General features: G+C 36.8%; 2 protein-coding genes across 2 annotated transcripts; one reads left to right on the top strand and one right to left on the bottom strand.

Moving 5' to 3' along the window:
• Positions 1 to 10,137: 10,137 nt before the first annotated feature.
• On the top strand, positions 10,138 to 11,896 carry LOC112178555 (protein FIP2). The gene has a single exon (XM_024316705.2). It carries the CDS (start codon positions 10,600 to 10,602, stop codon positions 11,584 to 11,586), a length of 987 nt encoding a protein of 328 aa, XP_024172473.1. The 5' UTR covers positions 10,138 to 10,599; the 3' UTR covers positions 11,587 to 11,896.
• A 4,015-nt stretch (positions 11,897 to 15,911) lies between these two features.
• On the bottom strand, positions 15,912 to 18,724 carry LOC112178554 (cationic amino acid transporter 6, chloroplastic). Its single transcript, XM_024316704.2, has 5 exons — positions 18,238 to 18,724; positions 17,925 to 18,147; positions 17,336 to 17,666; positions 16,984 to 17,212; positions 15,912 to 16,588 (listed from the first exon to the last, which is right to left on the bottom strand). Exons 1-5 carry the CDS (start codon positions 18,683 to 18,685, stop codon positions 16,032 to 16,034), a joined length of 1,788 nt encoding a protein of 595 aa, XP_024172472.1. The 5' UTR covers positions 18,686 to 18,724; the 3' UTR covers positions 15,912 to 16,031.
• Positions 18,725 to 19,713: the final 989 nt, after the last annotated feature.

The raw sequence follows: 19,713 nt of genomic DNA, 5'->3' as shown, positions 1-19,713 counted from the left end.
CTTTATCATTTGAGTTGGACGTTCATTTGATTGCAAGATTAGAAACACTATTATGTTTATATAACCTGAATCATCTGTTTAGGCCCGTAGGGATCTCAAAATCTAAGGGCTTAGTTACTAGAATATGGGTTTTCTGGTATATACATCAAATCATCAATCTGTTGTTTCTAAAAGTGATCTGATTTGTTTTTTGAGGAAATAATCTAGTGTTTATAATTACTTTAGTTTTAGCTGCATTGGGCTATCTATTGTGTTTAATTAGTTTGTTCTTTATGTTTATCAGAATGTGAATCATGTAATGCCCAGCTAATCTTGATTTCCTATTATTTACAATTATGTTTTCTAACCTTGCAGCATGGCACGTAGAATTGTGCAAAAAAGGAAAAAAAGTTAAGCTTGCATTAACATTCATGATCAATGTATTCAATATTATGTGTATGATGTGTCTTGCCGTAGAAAGACATTATAGAAAATATTTGTTGAAGAATGAACCATAAGCTAATAGAGATGGTATAAGACGTGATAATCTTAGGCGACTCATATATTCAAATGATTTAGCTTGTTTTGAGAACCTTAGAATAGATAGGTATACCTTCAATAAGCTATGTTTAATGCTTCACACTACTGGAAAGTTAAGAGATTCAAAAAATATGAGGGTAGATGAAATGGTAGCAATGTTTCTACACATTCTTGGTCATCATGAAAATAATAGAGTGATAGAGTTTCGTTTTGTAAAATCTGGTGAGACTATTAGTAGATGCTTCAATAAAGTATTGAATGTTGTTCTTCGATTGAGTGGCAACCTACTTAAATCACCTGAACCAGTCCTCAATAACTCAACAGATGACAGATGGAAATGGTTTAAGGTATTTAACACTAAAAAGTTAGTTGCTTTGTTATACTTCTATGAGTCTGTACTAATAGTATTATGTTATTTGGTCTGCTAAACTATGTTGGGCTATCCTTAGAAGCCCTGCCTTTTACCCAATAAAAACACAATGCAAGATCATTCTTGCTTGTTGTCTTCTTCACAATCATATAAGAAATGAGATGCCTATAGACCCACTAGAAGATTTGTTAGTCCAGAATGTAGATGAAATAGAAGTTGACCCAATCACTGTTGTTGAATCATCTCCTCAGTGGAGTAATTGGATGGACAATTTAGCAACAGAAATGTTTAATGAGTGGACAACTAGTAGGCTAGGTGGTTAAGTACTTCTGTGTTTGCATTGCTAATAATGTTTTACAATTAAAGTTTAGTTTATGTTTGTCAGTTCACTTTGTTATGAATTCTATGTTATTATAAATATTGTTTCCATTATTATATGGATTGCACAAATGTTCATGACGTTAGTATCAATTGATCAGCAAAAAGGAAGAGGAAGAAATAAACATAATTGGATCTTGACTGAGGATGAAAAATTAGTTGAAGCTATGGTGGAGTTATGTGTTTCAGGAACAATGAAGAGTGACAATGGTTTCAAACCAGGAATATTTGCTCAAATTGAAAAGTTACTAGAGCAGAAGTTACCGGGTAGTGGGATCAAAGCTAGTCCACATATTGAGTCTCGAGTAAAGACACTAAAGAAACAATATCATTATATCAGATATGATTGTCACCAGCAATGGTTTTTCATGGGATGATGAGAAGAAAATGATCATTTGTGAAAAGGATTTGTATGATGGTTGGGTGAAGGTCAGTTGCTTCTTTATTTTGTTTTCTTTCTTCTATACATAAATATAACTCAAGTACATTGATATCTATTGAATTTTTCAGAGTCATCCAGCAGCAAAGGGAATGTGGATGAAGCCTTTTCCTCATTTTGATAACTTGGGAAATGTCTTTGGAAAAGATCGTGTTAATGGAAAGCAAGCAGCAAGTGCTACTGATTATGTGAATGAGATCGATCAAAACAATGATGGCCTAGATGACATTGCTGAAGTAATGAATATCCCTCCACCTGTAGTAGTAGTAGTAGAAGGTTCCAATCAAGCTCCAAGGAATAGGAAGATGAAGAGGACAAATGCATATGTACTAGGGTTGACCCAAATGGTTGGTGCAATGTCCAAGACTGCTGAAGCAATGGATAGGCTTGTGGGAAGTCTTGTAGAGCTTGATCCCATGCGTCAAGTCTATGATGAGGTATCCAAAGTTGAAGGTTTAAGTACCTCTTCTAAATTGAAAGTAAGTCAGATTATCATGGCTGATCCAATGAAAGTGAGTTTCTTAGTCTTCTTGGAGATGTTAAAAAAGAATGGGTGGAAGAATTGCTTCAATAAATTATTTTGAGTTTTGAATAAACCCTCTTGCTGGGTTCAAGCCACCAAGACATGAAGTTTTGGTTGGTTTTACTTATTTATAATTGAGATCATTCTTGTCTCGGATTGAACACAAATGTATTGCTTTTGCTGTTTAATAAAATAATGTTTCCTTAGCATATTTATCTTTCTTTTTTTACGTGACAAGTTCAATATATGCTGAAGTTGATGAGTTGATATCGAGATGGCTTGATGACTTGTTTATGTAGTTAATCTCTTGTATGAGAGTTTGATTGTGTTCCAGACTTCCAGCTCATACAATTAGGTCACGTCCCTATATACAATATGATAGACGTAAGCAATTTTTGTGGTTTTTTGTTTTGATGTTATATTTGTACTTTAAATTAGTAAAAGGGTGTTATTGGAAATTACAATTTACTATTTCACTCTTATGACGTACCAAACACTACTATAGGAATAGAAAAATTAATTCCATAATTTAATTTCCAATATGTTCCAAACACTCACATGGAAATTCCAAAACCTATTCCATTCCATATCAGTTTGGAAAGGAAAATAAATCCTTTTCCTGTTTCGACATTCCGACCAACCAAACGGGGCCTTAGGCCTCGTTTAGTTCACGGAAATGAAAGTAATTCTTTTGTCTTTTCCATGGGAAGGGAAATAAAATTTCTCAACAACTTTCCATTCCGATGTTTGGTAACGTAAGGAAAGTTATCAAGAAAGTTGGTAAATAATGTAATAAAAAAATATGTTGTGAGTAATAAATGCAAGGAAAGAAAGGGGAAAGTGATTCCTTTGGGGTTTGGAAGGAACCACTTTCCCCCTTATTTTCCATTCCTTCAGGAAATGATTTCATTTCCTTTTACATTCCTTTCCTGATATTTATTTTCTTTGAACCAAACGTGGCCTTACAAGAACCCAAATAAGCTATTTTCTGATCGAACTGAGGCAATGTGTGCAATGTAGGAGTTGTATGTGTTGCTTACGTGTTAGGGGTCGTACTTATAATGCCGCAATTAACCTTGTCCAGGGTCATTAGTTAAGCCTTTGGTTGGTTGCTTGCTTGTGTGCTTGGAGTGTTTTGGTAATTTATAAATTATGTAATTTATTTTAATTAGCATTTAGTTTCCTTGGCCAAGTGCATGTTTCCTCCTGCCTTGGCCATTTATGCCAGTTATGCTCTTTAGGGAGGGGTTCCAAGTCGGCATAGTTCGGACTACGGAACAAGTATAGGTAAGCACATGTGCTTTTGCCTCCCTTAATTACCGTCTGACCATCAATAAAAGAGGAATTATTCAATCAACTGTGTCCGATGACATTGCTCCATGATCTTTTCTTTGGATTCATTTGTTCTTCGTGGTTACCCAACATTTATATAATTGTGTTCTCGCTTGCCGCTAGCACCGTTTTAATATCATGTAGCTTTCATTGTTCCTTACAAGGTACTCACTTGGCTGACTTGCTTGCTAGCAAGTGTCGCGCGATCCTTTTTGCGCATCACAAAGTTCGGCCTGTGACACTATGCATTTCTTCAAGAGAGAAACATGAAAAACAGCTTGGATTTTTGGGGAAGGCAGCAGTTCCAAGTGGTATGCTATGCTTCCAATTCGATCCAATATCTTAAAGGGACCATAGAATTGTGGTGAGAGCTTGTGAGAAGTCCTCTTAATGAGTGATTGCTGGCAATATGGGTGGAGCTTGAGAATGACCCAATCCCTGATTGCAAACTCACAGTCAGTTCAATTCTTATCTGATTGTTGCTTCATTCCATTTTAGGCGATTGCCATGTGCTCACGGAGAGATTGAAGAAGAGCATCCGGTTGCCCAACGCGAGGTCCACATAATGAACTGAGATGGTGCTAAGGATGTACCGCGTCACAGCGGAATGCCATAGAGGGCTTGAAAAGGAGGCATCTTGATGGTGAAATGAGAGGTGGTGATCGATATACCACCCTTCCGCCCAATGATGCAGGCTTGTCTACAATGAAGTACCTTAAGTAGTGCTCCACAGATTTGTTGATGACCTCCGTCTAGCCATCCGATTGAGAATGGTAGGCGGAACTATGACACAACTAGGTGGATATATGAATATTCACTTTATAAATAAAAATAATAATAAACCAAACCAATCGATAACTCTTCTTTCTCTTCTTCACATATTACCCAGTAGTCATTATAACCACAATTTCAAGATGACTGCAGTTGCTCAAGCTTGACAAAATTCATTAAATCACCATATTTAGTCTTTAGGTTCCTTAATTAGATCTCTGCTAAAATCGCTAAATCATAAATCTTTTGTCTACTAAATTGTATTTCCTGAAAAGTGAGATTACAATGGTAACACGTGTTTCAAGAGCTAAACAACTTTTCATTTCATGTTGTGTGAGTCTCCCTTTGAAGAATCACCCAAAGTGAGATTACTTAATAACATTCCATAGCTTTCCCCACCCATGCTAAAATCACTGAATCAAAAATCTTTTGTCTACTAAACTGTATTTCCTGAAAAGTGAGATTACAGTGATAACACGTGTTTCAAGAGCTAAACAACTTTTCTTTTCACTGTGTGAGTCTCCCTTTGAAGAATCACCCACCATGGGGGCAGGAGTGAAACTCTTTGATCCTCTTTATAAAAAAATATTAAAAAATAATATATCATATCTTTGTCCACCCATGCATATATATCGAACATGATTTCAATTAACCAGAATCGAACTCAAAAATTTAATCAATGGATCACGCAACCTAACTCCAATTAGGAAAATTCCTTTAATTCAATTAGATGTAATTATTAATCCTCACCCTTTATATAATTCTATTTTAAGTCTTCTTAAAATGCAACTTTTGTTTTTTGTTTTTTTAATAAGAAACATAAGATTGTGACCTAAGTTTGCATAAGCATCTGCTGCAAAGTTTGTTTTTCTTAGTATATGTTTAAAGGTGATTAAGTAAAAATTTATTTCGATCGTCCTGATAGGGCTCTAAACCGTCTCTATACTAAAGTGAGCGGTTTATGCCTTTTGGACAACCTGTCATTAAAAAAAATAAGCTTAACCCAATCCAATCCAATCCAACTAAAGATGGTTTGGTTGAGTTGGTTAGCCAGTTTTTAACCTATATTATATTAACATACTATTTATGAAAAAAATTCTAGTAAAATTCAATCTAAATAATAAAAATTATATTAAATAAGCATAATCTAAATTTAAAATACAATAATCAAATCCAAAATCAATATTTAAAAACCAAAATCTAGAATAGATTCAAAGTGATTGACTTATTTCATGGCCTAGCTATAAATACTAGCTTAATATGGTAGTATTAAATGTTAGAGAATGCGAGATTGAGATATGTGATATGAGAGGATCAAATTAATCGTAGCAATTATATATTAGACTTTTAGGCCTTTGGGAATTGGATTAGATATGGTAATATATCAATTGAGAATAAAATTATAATTGGATATTTAGAACTTACTTAGAACAACTGGACAAATGAATATATATATATATATAAATATATATATTTAAAACTTTTTCTTATTATATTTCAAACATAACAGTCGGTTCGGGTTCTGCTGTTTAAGCAAAAAAGAAATCAAACCAACCCAATTCATAAATGGTTTGGTTCGGTATTGAACCGGTTTTCAATTTTTAAAGTTAAAAAACCTTAACCAAACCATATTTATTGGTCGGTTTTGACTGATTTGGTCAGTTTGTACCGTGTTTTGCACACCCCTACGTCCTGATATCTTCAACGATTTCTAGTATCCTTGTGGGGGCATTTTGTTGTTCACCGCATCAATGATGAGCATGGAGTCTCAAAATGAAGCTTTTGTTCCTTTTAAGTGAAAACAGAAGTCCAAGCACTAAACCACCAACCCAAGTCTCCACCACATGGTATAGAATTTCTTGGGTTACTATGAATACAATGATGTACATTATTATTTTCTACAGCCCCGCGCACGCCTTATTGCTAAGTTGATTTGCTGGTGACAATAGCTAGCTTGGTAATGTTTTTTTACTATCCTTCATATTCTTGGGTCACAAAGAAAATAAAGTGCCATAAACTTTCGTCACCTTTGGACCAAGTGTGGTACAACCCTTTTATTCTCCATCTGTCATTATGCATTTCGTCACTTTTTGATCAACTGTTGCAAAACCCTTTTCCTACTCATGCATCTGTTTCTATCTACCTTGGTTGATAGTGGTGGATTTTTTTCTTCGCCACCTATCAATAGCCAATGGTTTTTTGATTCCCCTCACGTACTGCTTTGATATATGAGATTTTAGACTCTTCTAGATAGAACTACAAATTCCAAAGCCACGACCTCTGTGATTTTTCTTGATCTTTTCGAATCGCGTCATCTTTCTTCAGTATTTGTGGATTTGTTGTTAGTTTACTTCATTGATTCGGAGGAATCAGGTTGCTAATGTGGTTGTCTTTCATTAAATAAAGAGTTAATTAGTTTTAAGTCCAAAAATCATGACCTATTTTGAATGTAATCCAGGGCAAATTTTTTTATTAATTGCGGTCCAGTGACTAAGCATCCACATCAGCTTACTTTCCTATATTAGCATGATGAGTCAACTGCTACTTTTCCACATACCAAATTTACCCATAACAATATTACTCAAAGAGTTTTTCTATTGGAACCTCTAAATTTACTCACTTGACCTCCTTGCTTTTTACACCTCCTATTAAATTTTCAAATACTAAATTTACTCACTAAACCTCACTCAAGTTCCTGAAATAACCTCACTCATATAATTTGCAAACAAACTATTAATTACATATTCATTCCTTAACTAGATTACATAAATCTCTTATCTAATAAAAAAGAAACTCAAACACAAGGTATTGGGCTTTAAAAATTAATTTCTAATAAAAAAGATTTTTTTTTTTTTACTTTTTTTTTCTCTTGTAGATGTGCAAAAAAAAAAAATGAAGAGTAATTTTTCTTAATGTTTAATTATTTTCTCTATTTTCTGTACCTCATGATTAATTATTTAATAGCTTTTTAGATTTTTTTTACTACTAGCTCTTTTTTTTTTGTAAATATAATAAATAGACTGGGATTTAGGTCATAAAATGATTTCTTTTGTTATCCCTCACCAATATGCGTTCAACATATATGATGATAGAAATTTTTCTGTCACATGATCTTGATTATAGTTTTAATTCTTATTAAATATATATAAATGCTTTAATGAGTATGTAGTGAAATTGAAAAATGAAAATAGATAAGGAAAATAATAAAGAATGCAATATAATATTATTGAATTGGAAAGTCTAGAGAAATTAAATATAATATTTTTTTGGGTATAATTATTGTTCTTAATAGTCATTTTATAAGAGGTTATATATGTCATTTAATAATTCATAATAGAGTGAGGTCAACTGAGCAGATTTGGAGGTCCCAATAGAAACACTCTTACTCAAAACAATCAATAATTTATGAGTCAATTAATTGAGAGTTAATGTTGTTTTTTCAATTAATTTGGTATTCATAAAAATCATACCAATTATATTATGTCATCAGCACAACAAAGCCCTTAATTGATGCATCGTCATTAAAAAAAATTATGACTTAAATAAAATGATCATACCTTACCATCATTTTTCTACACCCTATATATATCGTCTCTTTTCTTCTTCTTTATTCTCATCACTCTTTCTTCTTATTTTAACACATTCATATAGAATTGTACAGAGGATGAAGTTAGAATTTAGAGTTTATTATCCTTGTCGTGTCGGCTATGTAGAAAGCCTAGTCTCACCCAGCAATGCTTATAATAACCTTGTTGCCAACAAAACTTGTAGTCTCAATATCAAAATTGGACGCACCATGAGAAAAGTAGTGAAGGATCGATATCCATGATGAAAAGATGAAGAAGAGCAGGAATGGACAAAAAGCGAACAAGGCACAAGGTGTTGCCAAACAGAAGAACAAGGATCAGAAGGGAACTGCCCCCAATCGTCCCAATTTGCTGAGTAACTTCTGTTGTCAATTGACTGGCAGGGTAGGTATAAGTTCTATATATACATATTTGTACCTTTTGATTAGATTTGGAATATATTCTATGTTTTTTTTCCTGTCTTTTAATATAGAATCGATTATGGTGTTATAGGTAAGATTTGTCATAGAATTTGATTAGACATTTTTATTTCACATTTACATGCCTTAAAAAAGAAACGGATTCAACTAGTCGTGACGTGGATACTGCGGGCTTTTTTTTTTTCAGTGTTGCCTTCTGCTTCCCAGGTGTAAATTCCTTCATTCACCTTTTCTGGTTATTTCCTCTTTAAAGAATTTATATATGGAGTCTTTTTCATTTGGCAAATCACTTTTGTATGATTTTTGATTTTGTCTTTGACTCAGAGAATGTGAAGATATTGGACGTAACGGTGATAATACTACCCCAAATGAACCGGCAGAACCAAGAAGAAGAAACTATGGGCAATGTAAGTTGCTATCCTCGCCTCAGTCATGATAACTATTTAACATGTATTATTAAAATATAAAATAAAATAAAAAGAGAGAGGCCTTTCTCTATGCCACAATAAAACAGGAGAGAGCAAGCTGCAATGTGCCTGAATTTACATCTCAGCGTGTTGGAGGCACAAACCAGGGCACACACACGGGCTCCAATAGTTTGAATGAGCTATCAAGTATCAACAACTCAGTCCCGGAAGGTTTGGAGCTCGTGGGCCATGAAATTACAAATCCACACCTTGATACCCAGTACACACTAGTTGGCGGCAAAGCTATAATACCCATCTAATAGAAAAGCCAAGAGACCCATACCCTAACCAAATCATATTTCCTTCACGAACAAATAGAAACCACAAATTTGGAAATTTGGATAATTTTGTAACTAGTTGTGGAGAAGCTAGCTTTAATGGAGAAAATCAATTTCCATTGAAAGATTCTTGACAGAACAATTACCTGTTTCACCTCATAATTCCAAACAGAGGTTGATGAAACCGCTCATGCGCTCAGAACATGAGCGCAATACTTGAATAAGACCATTACTGTGGGTCAAATTAATGGGAAATTAATATAGCATTCTTCACCCGTTGATTCTCCAATGGATCTGGGTGGAAGACATAAAATATATGTACTGGTGGTCATAGCATTATTGTTCAGGATGATGCGTGACGAAATGTCAAGTGGTTGACAACTTTGTACGATAGTTGCCTATAACGAACGTAAGGTTATCGTACTGAACGATACGAGGCTTCAGCATACGGAAGGATATACGTTACCTTTTCGTTGAACCAGAGTTGTTGATGGTTGGTGCCGGAGTGTACACACCCCCAGCACAAAATGATACGATTTTTGACTGTAAGTGACGTAAAGTGGCGAATAAGGAATTGAATCTGAAATTTTGGTTCATCACAGCTACGAATTTGTATACAGAAACTGACGATATTTTAGTACAGGTGACTACAACATACGACAGGCTATTAGATCCGATGAATGAACGCGATGGCGGACGGCTTGTTGACGAACTACTGGGACCGTTGAACATATTTGTTGGAAATTTGCGATTGATCTAACAGACTTGCCGCTGAAATATTAATGGTTGTCCAGAGTTACGAATATGTATACGAAAGGCTAGCTACTAGAGTTGATGAATGGACTGATGGATTAACTGATGATGACGTTGGAATTTAATGGGAATGGTGAGCAGGTAGAGCAACGAAATTTGACTATAGTAAACGTACGGATCTGAATTTACCTCTAACATTGTACACAAATTTACGATGTTAACGAATTGAGACTACAATAATGAAGGAAGGAAGTGTGGCTATATCATCGTTACTATATCGGATGAATGAGGTCGTGAATGACACACTAGATATTATACTGACGAATTATGTACAAGACACTGACTAAATGCAACGATACTCGACGACGATTGAACGAAAGTTTGCGTATATGAATTTTGCCTCTGAGATTGTACAGAGAAATTTAAACTGAAATAGTTAGGAGACGAACCGTGCAGCCACGCACAATAGACAAATCCCATTAATACATGATATGATAGCCCATAGTTTTTCGTTTTGGTGGTGACGTTCCACGTGGAGCACGGCAGCAGTACCGAACTCCGTACGTAATGTATGGTGTGGGCTGACTGGCCGCACCCGTAGTGGCCCCTATCGTGGCGGACTCCCTGTGCGACCTTTTCACCCGCCGCCCAACTGCGCCACCCCGCGCACGTTAGCATTACCTCACCGCCTTCACCAACCCCACAATATGCCACCAACCAAATCAAAACCACCCCCTCTCCTCTCCTTCACCGCAACCCAACCATGTCCACCGTCGTCACCACCACCGCCCTCCCCACCAAACCCCGCCGGGTCCCACCCCCCTGCTGGACCCAGGACGAGGCCCGCTCCCTCATCCTCGCCTACCGCGACCGCTGGTTCGCTCTCCGCCGCACCAATCTCAAATCCGCCGACTGGGACCACGTCGCCGCCGCTACCGCCGCCGCGGCTCCCTCCTCCCCGCCCAAGACCGCGCTGCAGTGCCGTCATAAGATGGAGAAGCTCCGCAAGCGGTACCGCGCTGAGAAGCAGCGGGCTTCTGGGTACCCGGGTCGGTTTTCCTCGTCGTGGGCTTTGTTTCATCTCATGGATGAAATGGAGTCCGGCCCGGATCCGGGATTCGATAGTGGTGGTGAGTTTGGAGGTGGGTTTTCGCTAAAGGCTCGTAATTTGGTGAAATTTAATGGAAATGTTGGTAGGGATTTTAGTCCTGACGTTGATGAGAATTCTAGCTTTTATTCTGAAGGTGAAGATTATGTTAATCAAGGGTTTGGGCCAAAGAGTAATGGCAAGACTGATGTGAATCTTAAGCACAGTTTCAGGAAACATGGGGACTATGGAGTTGATATTAGAAGTGATAGGGATTTTGTACCTGCCGGTTTTCGGCCAAAGAGTAGTGGCATTGTTGATGGGAATGCAAAGCGCAATGTGCGTTTTAAGGAGTTTGATGGGTATTCTTGTTTATCAGGATCAAAGTTTGTTGAGAAGAGTAGTGTTGTTGGGATTAAGAGAGATATGGATCCTGTTGAAGACTTGGCTTCATCGATTATGCGGTTGGGAGAAGGGTTTGTGAGGATGGAGAAAATGAAGATGGAAATGACAATGGAGATTGAGAAGATGCGAATGGAGATGGAGCTGAAGCGTAATGAGGCCATGATCGAATCCCACCAGCAGATTGTGGATGCTTTTGTGAATGCATTATTGGAAAGGAAGAGGAAAAAGAAGGCGAAGGTGGAGTCTTCCCATGCTTAGATGGATGGAACTTCGTTTACACTTGAACTGTTCGTTTGTAAGTTTGCTGCTTACTCTTACCGGAACATGCAAAGTTAGGATGATCTTCTTTCTTTTTCTTCCTTTATTGTTGACAAAAGAAATAGTATGATAGGATATCTGCCCTTGTAGTTGATAATTTGATTTGTTGACAGGCAGATAGATGCATGAACTTGTCATCATGTTGTTAGTTACTACAAGATGTTGAATTTACCTGTCTCCTTTTTGTAGTTGATTCGTGATTCAATGCATGATTAGAATCTATTGATTTCCTGATTTTGAAATGGTTTTATTGTGGAGGCAGTGTGTGTGATGATATGTGAATGCTTATGTGTAGATTTTCTTCTGGTATCAGACCCGCAAATTAATTTCTTTGAATGAAAAGATTTTAGTTTTATGGTTTTATATCTGCTGAGGTTGCCAGACCATTGATTCTATATGATTTTTTTATCTGTTTTTTATTGTTAACTTGTTTTCAACCTGTGCTTTTTTATTGTTAACTACTATTTAAGTTCATAATAGCAAGTATTGTATAGTGCACTGCCAAACATTTTCACGGTTCTATCTCCAGAATCTATATAAGCAACCCTAAAAAATTAGAGCAACCTTGGTGTCGTTTTTTTTTTTTGGAGAACCTTTGATAATTATATTAGAACATAATAGTAAAATGTTTTAAAGAATAGTAACAGAAACAATCTATTCCAGCCCTTTCCCTAACACACCTCTTTGTGACAACTCTTAGATTAACTTGTAATAACCCTTGGCTTAGCCGGGGGCTCCAGTGAAGTGTTGGATTGTGAGGAATAAGGAGGAGCTCCAAGAAAAAATTTCGGAGTTATGGGGTTGAGAGTCTGTATGTTAAGAATTGCCTTTCTTAATGTGGGACTGATAGGGCCCAAATTACTTGGCCATAGGCCCATAGCTAATCACTCCAGTTCCTTGTTTCAATAAGCCTTATCAGAAACACGATTCCAAATCCAAGCCTTGGCCATTTTAATCCGAGGCAAAGTGGATTTATCATCAAGATTTTTCTCCCTATGTCTAATACTTAGTACTTTACAGAGACAACCAAGCAACTGGATAAACACACTTTTGGTGGCCTTTTTCCCTGTTCTGTTACGAGGGAGGGGCCAAAGGGGGAGCGAGGATTTGAATTTTGTTCTTGGTGCAGGGGTTAACGCTCCTCGACCACTAGAGCGACTAGCCCCCACACCTGTGTTTATCAAATGAAGAGGACTTTCTGAACCCTGTGCATGGGTTATATTCCCTTCCTAACTGAACTTCAGAAAGAACTAGTCTAAGAGTATAATTTAGCATGATGAATTCTTTTTGAAGAATTCTAGGAGCACAAGACTAAAACATAGAGACATGAATACAGATTAATTCTAACAACCATAGAGTAGTAATAGCATGGAGGGGCTCTTGACCAGTGAAAGAAAATTTAGATCCAGACAAAGGTCAGTTAAAGGATTTGGTGGTTAAGTACCAACAATTTGGCTTCTGATAAATGGTCATTCCTAACTTCGTCCTCACTTTTTAACAAGTTTTATTTTGTGACATATTGATGAAATATCTATATAGGAGTTCAAAGCCATTCTCTCAGAGCCCTATCCCAAGGGCTGTTGGCTTTAGAACTTTACATTAAGCAAATGTATAATATTATGGCAGTTGTTTGCTTTAGAAGAGTTTAGAAAATGAAGAATCTATAGCAGTCACTTTATTTGTCCCAAAGTATTTCAAACAGCTGGCCTTTACTTGGGGTCCATGGGGTCTTAAGTTTGACTAACATCTTCAAACATCCAACCAAAAACAAACTCTTGCAACTATAAGAGAGAGTTCTTTAAAGGAATCACTTTCTATTATTTTGCTCTCTTGTCTTTTTAGTGAAAGTTTGTTTCCTTTATTCTTTTTGGGTCTGGTAAAGTTTGTTTCCCAAATGAAAGAAATTTGGCAAACTTTATGGTTTGTTCGATATTTTTACTCAATTTTATGGAGTCCTAAAATCAACGGCGGTGAAATGAAGAATCCATAGCAAATTAGCAATATACCTCACTCCAACACTTTTATAATGGAGAAAGGAGAAATTGAATATGAGAATAGGATATCAAATGATAGTTGGAAGAGGGATGTTTCTCTGTTTCCACCATTGAAGTCACTTATTAGGGAAGATTGTATTTTAATTTACAATGATGGAAGGGCAGACACTTTTTCTTGGGCAATGTGAGACTATGATTCGGGCATACAGACCTTAACAATTTGAGAGTAGGATATCAAACGATAGTTGGAAGAGGGATGTGTCTCTGTTTCCACCATTGAAGTCACTTAATAGGGAGAGATTGTATTTTAAATTACAAATATGGAAGGGGAGACACCTTTTCTTGGGCAATGTGAGACTATGATTCGGGCAGACAGACCTCAACTCTTTTGATTCTGGCCATTGGAATAATCAGACATACATTGTGTGTATGGGGTTTTGGGGGAGGGGTACTATCATTGATTATCTTATATCTCAGAGATATGATGGGTCCATGAACTGGGTAAAGGGCAAAATCACAATAAAGGATCTCAATGGAACACTAGAAGTTGCAGGTAAAGTTCTCTCTTTCTGGTGTTATGGCAGTGACATTAATCAATCACAGGAAGTGGTCCAATGGATGCAATTTTGTCAGATCCCACTAGTTGATCTTTCTAGTGCAATCATCAGTGCCTCAATGGAATTTGGGACCCTATGACCCACTGTACACTGTAGTTCTTAATATTCTGTTATGATTTGTGTGTGTGAATTGTTTTTGAAATGTGATATTGAACAGAAATGGTTTCTTACTTCTCTTTGAAGGACTTGCCTGATGGCACAGGACCCTTATAATCCTGGTCGCCCTATGCTCAATCAAATGGTCTGGGCTGGACAGAATGTAACATCAGACTCAGAAGCTATTGCTAACATTGTTATTCCATTCCTTTTTGCATGAAGCAATATGTAGCTTAGCTAACAAGGAAATGAAAGTATATACTAGCTTTTCATGTATGACACTCTTACTATCTTTGTTGAATGATCTTTATAGCAATGATCTCTGAGTTTAATGGTACCTCCTTTCCTTTAGGAACAAGGTGGGTTCTGAACTTGAAAAAATAATTACTTGTACATCAAATAATTGGTTTGTAGATATTTTATGGAAAAGCTGAGGTCAGATTCATATACTAGTTGGATAAGTACACGAGTTCTTCAGACCAAATATGTGGTCATTTTAAATTACAGCTGATATTCATTTTATCTGGAATTAGATTATAAGTATATATGAGTTCTTCTCCAAGAAGTATCTACGAATACAAAGCTGTTGTGTTTTTCAATGCAACAGAGGGTGCAGGATATGGGACTGCTCTAAAAATATCATGGTCGATTGACTACAAGTTGTTCTGGCTATCTGCCGGTAAGTGTCTTTGTTCAAGCTCTAGCTTTGTTCTATAAATTGCCTCGCTCATCTATGTGTTTCAAAGTGGATTTGAAGAAAATTTTGCTTATGGATTTGTTAAGAAAAATAATCTTTCGTAATTTGAGATCTTGTAATCTAGTGAGTACTTATGTGGGAAACTTCAGCTAAGACAAAGCAATGATAATTTTTCCTTATACAAAAGAAAATTTTAGCAAATGATGAAACTTAAAATATTTAGCCTTTGGATTTCTTAAGATCAATTCTTTCTTAATTATCTGAAAGTGAAAACTTCTGTATTTCCGCCATAAGGATTATTGGTTTCCTTAATTATACAAGTGGATTTTAGATAAAAACATGAAGTTGAAAAGTTTAGCCTTTGGGTTTCTGGACAACAGATTATAATCTTGCTTAATTTGAGAGAATCTCTTATTTTCTTTGGAGGATGTCATGAATTCTGAGTAGAAAACTACAGTATCTATGTAAGACTAAGAAGCATTAATATGTTGTCCTTGTAAAAAAGGAAATTTTAGTAAATGATATAAACATGAAAACTTAGTAAATGATATAAACATGAAAACTTTGACTTTTAGTGAGGTTCATAATTTCCCCGCTTTCTTTTCAATTGAATCATGAGGTTCTCTTTGATGCCCATCATTACAATCCGTATGACTGCAGTCGTCTTTCCACTCTCATAAAAAGCTTATATGATCTTTTCTCTTTTTCTTCTGTTTGTGTGTGCTAGAAAAGAGTTTATATGATGAGGCAGCAGAAGGGAAAAAGGGAAGTGCAGAAAAACTAGTGACAGACACATACACATACACAGAAGTACTTTGGTTTCCTTTTGCTTTGACAGTTTTATGGACAATTAACTTTGTCATTCTATCTGATCTGAATTCCTCTTTGCTTGATGGGAATTCCCTAAACAAAATGAAGTAGCACAAAAAGTGCTATGAAAATAAAGATACAGAAAATACAATTAAGTATGCTAATAGCTAGTCAAACTACTTGAATATCTAGCTTTATTTGTTGCACTGCTGAGCTTGGATTCACTTCATCAACACCAGTACTCTCCCTCTCCTCTGCCTTATAAGTCGAGTGAACACCATACAATAGATAGAACAATGTTATGAAACATGCCCATATGGCAAACCTTTCGAATGAGAACTTCTTTAGCGTGGTCATGAGAAACACATTAAGGAAGATAGATAGTGCAGCCGGCCATGGCATGAATGGCATCGACCACCCAGTGGGATGGCAAACACAAGGTACCATGTAGTTGAAGAAGGCAATGATGGTAACTGTTGACATTCCGAAAAGCGGTAACCCCCAGCGTTGTTGGTTAAGCTTCCAGGACACGGAAAAGCCGATGGCACTAGATGAAAGGAGGAAGAGGAACAAGAGAGTTTGAAATGGGGGGTTGTTGGTGATGATCACATATCGACGATAAATGAGAGCATTGGCCACAAGGTAGAACACCAAGAGGGTGCCGATGGAGATCATTTCAATCACTATTTCGAGGTCAGTGAAGAGTGCAATTGATGCTGTGCAGAGTCCTACACCATAAAAGATTCACCGGTTAAATTGTCTGGTTTTCTACTCTTTATTTCTTCAACTATTTCACTTTTTGTATGATTTGATGCGTCAACTTAAGGCAATTGATTATAATTAAATGTCAACATATGACAAGATGTATTGGTTGCTTGATGTTGTTGCAAAGTCCTATATCACAGGTATTGCCTGAAATTCTTGTTGACGCAAGTGCTTTTGCCATCATCTGTCTGTAATTTTCTTTCTTGCGATGTAAATAGAGAAAAGATTTGGTGAGGGAGGTTGGAAATTAGGTTTGGACTATAATAGACGAGAGGTTCGATTCCAATGTAACAAAAAATATAGGGGGATAAGATTTATGAGAAGCAATCAAAAAGCATAAAATTATTGACTAATTTACCAAGGAAGAGTGTGGCATTCAGTGGAGTGCCTGTTGAAGGATGCACCTTGGCTAACCAGGATGGCACTAGCCGCGCCCTGCCAATAACACAAAGGTACCTGGCTTGGCCTAACATGGCAACCAAGAGTGAAGCAACAATCCCCAAGCTTGCACCAGCCCCAACCACGTTACTTGCCCAGTCCCAACCAATCTGTCTGAAAGCCACTGAAAATGATATTTTCTCTGATATCTGTGGATCACTCCAAGAATTCCAATTATTAGGGATATATAGCCCACTAATTGATTCTCATCACATAACATGTCAAATTGTCTAGTAAGAAAACATTCAAATTAAAATACGTAATGTACTGACCTTGTTGTAAGGAACCATCAAACACAAGGACAAGGCCATAAGGCAATAAAGCATGGAGGTAATGACAACGGAACCAATGATGCCGACGGGCAGGCTCTGCGAAGGGTTTTGGATCTCTTCGGCCATGGTTGAAGCTGAATCGTAGCCGATGTAACTGAAATAAACTATAGCTGCCCCATCAAGAACTCCTCTAACACCAAAAGGCGCTAGTCCCTTAGGCTTCACCAAGTTGTTGGTGCTCCCAATGCAGAAACCAGCAATTATAATAAATCCAAAGAACACCACATGAAACACCGTCATAACAAGGTTCAGTGTGGAGCTTTCCTTTGTGCTACATATTATCGAAAAGAAATCAACACCCATCATTTTCAGACTAAAGATCACCATTGCTTCATAACCCAATAATAATTGGGACTTCATCAATTATACTAATGGTACGTGATGTCAGCAATGATAATGTATTGATTGAAAAGCTAGAAACTATATACAAATGTCCACCAACTCGATGCCTCAAAAGGTCTAGATGCAAATGTTGGGCAGCTAGATTATGAAAATACATACAAGCTAAGGAAGAAGTAGAAGTACGTACCTATGGCAAAGGCAGAAAGTGAGAAGTAGAATAAGAGCAACAGCTGGGAAGTCCAACATATTATAGCCCTTTACTAACCCATCCACTTCTACTCTCCATGTCCTCGGATCATCTTCTCCAAATGCAGAGGATAAATACTCTGTAAAACTCCTTGCCACAGCAGCATTTGACAATACATACTCCATGAGTATATTTGCCCCAGCAAAATAACCTACAAATTCTCCTATTCACACATGAAATGAAAGTAAGATAAGAACCAGAAAATGAAGCCAATAACATCGATTAACCAGTAATAGGGTAGTAGATCATATACCAAAAGTCACTCTGAGATAACTAAAAGCACCACCAGCAACTGGAATTTGAACAGAAAATTCAGTGTAACACAAGGAAGAAAGAAGGGCTGATATTCCTGCAATGATATAGGATATGAAGACAGAAGGACCAGCTGTTTTGTGGGCTACAGAACCTGTTGTGACAAAGACTCCAACGCCAAGCATGCCTCCAACACCAAGAGCCATGAGATCATACCACTTGAGTTTTCTCTTCATATCAGCCCCTGACCTTTGCCTCACTTGGTTGAGCTCCTGGTCTGGGGTCCAGGTGGCAAGCATTCTCTTTCTGAGCCTGTGGGGTGTTTGGGACAGGGATTGGAGATAGTTGGAGAAGCAAAGACTGGTGTTTGTGTTGTTGGGAGGAGTTTGAGTTGTGGTGGTGGTGGAAGCCATGTTTGCAAAACTATACTGGAGTGTTTTGGCTTCCATGGGAAAGATGGGGTTCGAAGGTTTAAATATATAAGCACTCTTGGGAGATGATATATTGCTTTGATTCTATATGAGAGAACCCAAATGAGTGTCCCTAGCTTTATTAAAAGCACCTAGTTAGCCTGGGCCTCATTTAAATGACAATTATAACCCACTCCCTCTTTTTTAATTAAAAGAAAAATACACTTGAATCGCTACACTTGCCAAAATTTTGCTTCATCAAATGTGTTGCATGTATTTCACTTTTTCAAGTGAGGAGGAATTATTAGGTGGTCCTGGAGTAAATACGTATCATTTGGTAACGTTTAGCCGTAGACACTCATAACAATTTCTCATTCATTCTGAGTTCACTTTAAATCTCACTTGTATTTAGCTGGACATGTGATGATCAAACTAGAGCATTATTGTCTGTTGTTCTCTATTGTCTGCTAGTCCCGGGGACTTATATATACTAAACAAATTTGATAAGCAAATTTGATGAACAAATCAAATATGGTGTTAGTATAGTATTTTCCTTACACATATAACTACAGTTTTTGAGTGTTCCACTCCCTAGAGGTACGTTCTTCTGTTTTAGGAGCATGTAGGAAAAGGTAGAAAAAGGCCAAGCCATTTTGAAATGAGCTTAATTTGTAAAGAGGAATCACAATGTGAAGATTTAACAGACTTGACCAATCTCTTGGAATTTCCTCACCTGAAACTTTGAAAAGATGTGACAATCAAGCATCCACACTTTGTTAAAGCAACTAAAGGGGTTTCCTCTCATAGTGTCGAGAATAAGTGGACTTGATTCCTCACCAGAATATGTAATACGTGCTTAGAGATGTATACATATACTTGCATATATGTTATCAATTCACACAGGTATTCTGATTGACATACAAAGTTGTAGTGCCCAGCATTTAGGGACTGCATTACAATTGGTTACTACTACTTTGATTTCATTTCAAAGCCCTCGATATTCTCTATCTTAAGAATGATACTCAAGTTAATGGCGGTGCCATATGTTTAGCCTCAATTTAGAATTC

This window comes from Rosa chinensis, chromosome 7 (assembly GCF_002994745.2).
Source record: "Rosa chinensis cultivar Old Blush chromosome 7, RchiOBHm-V2, whole genome shotgun sequence".
NCBI lineage: Eukaryota > Viridiplantae > Streptophyta > Magnoliopsida > Rosales > Rosaceae > Rosa > Rosa chinensis.
This window is presented reverse-complemented; position numbering and strand designations above follow the sequence as displayed.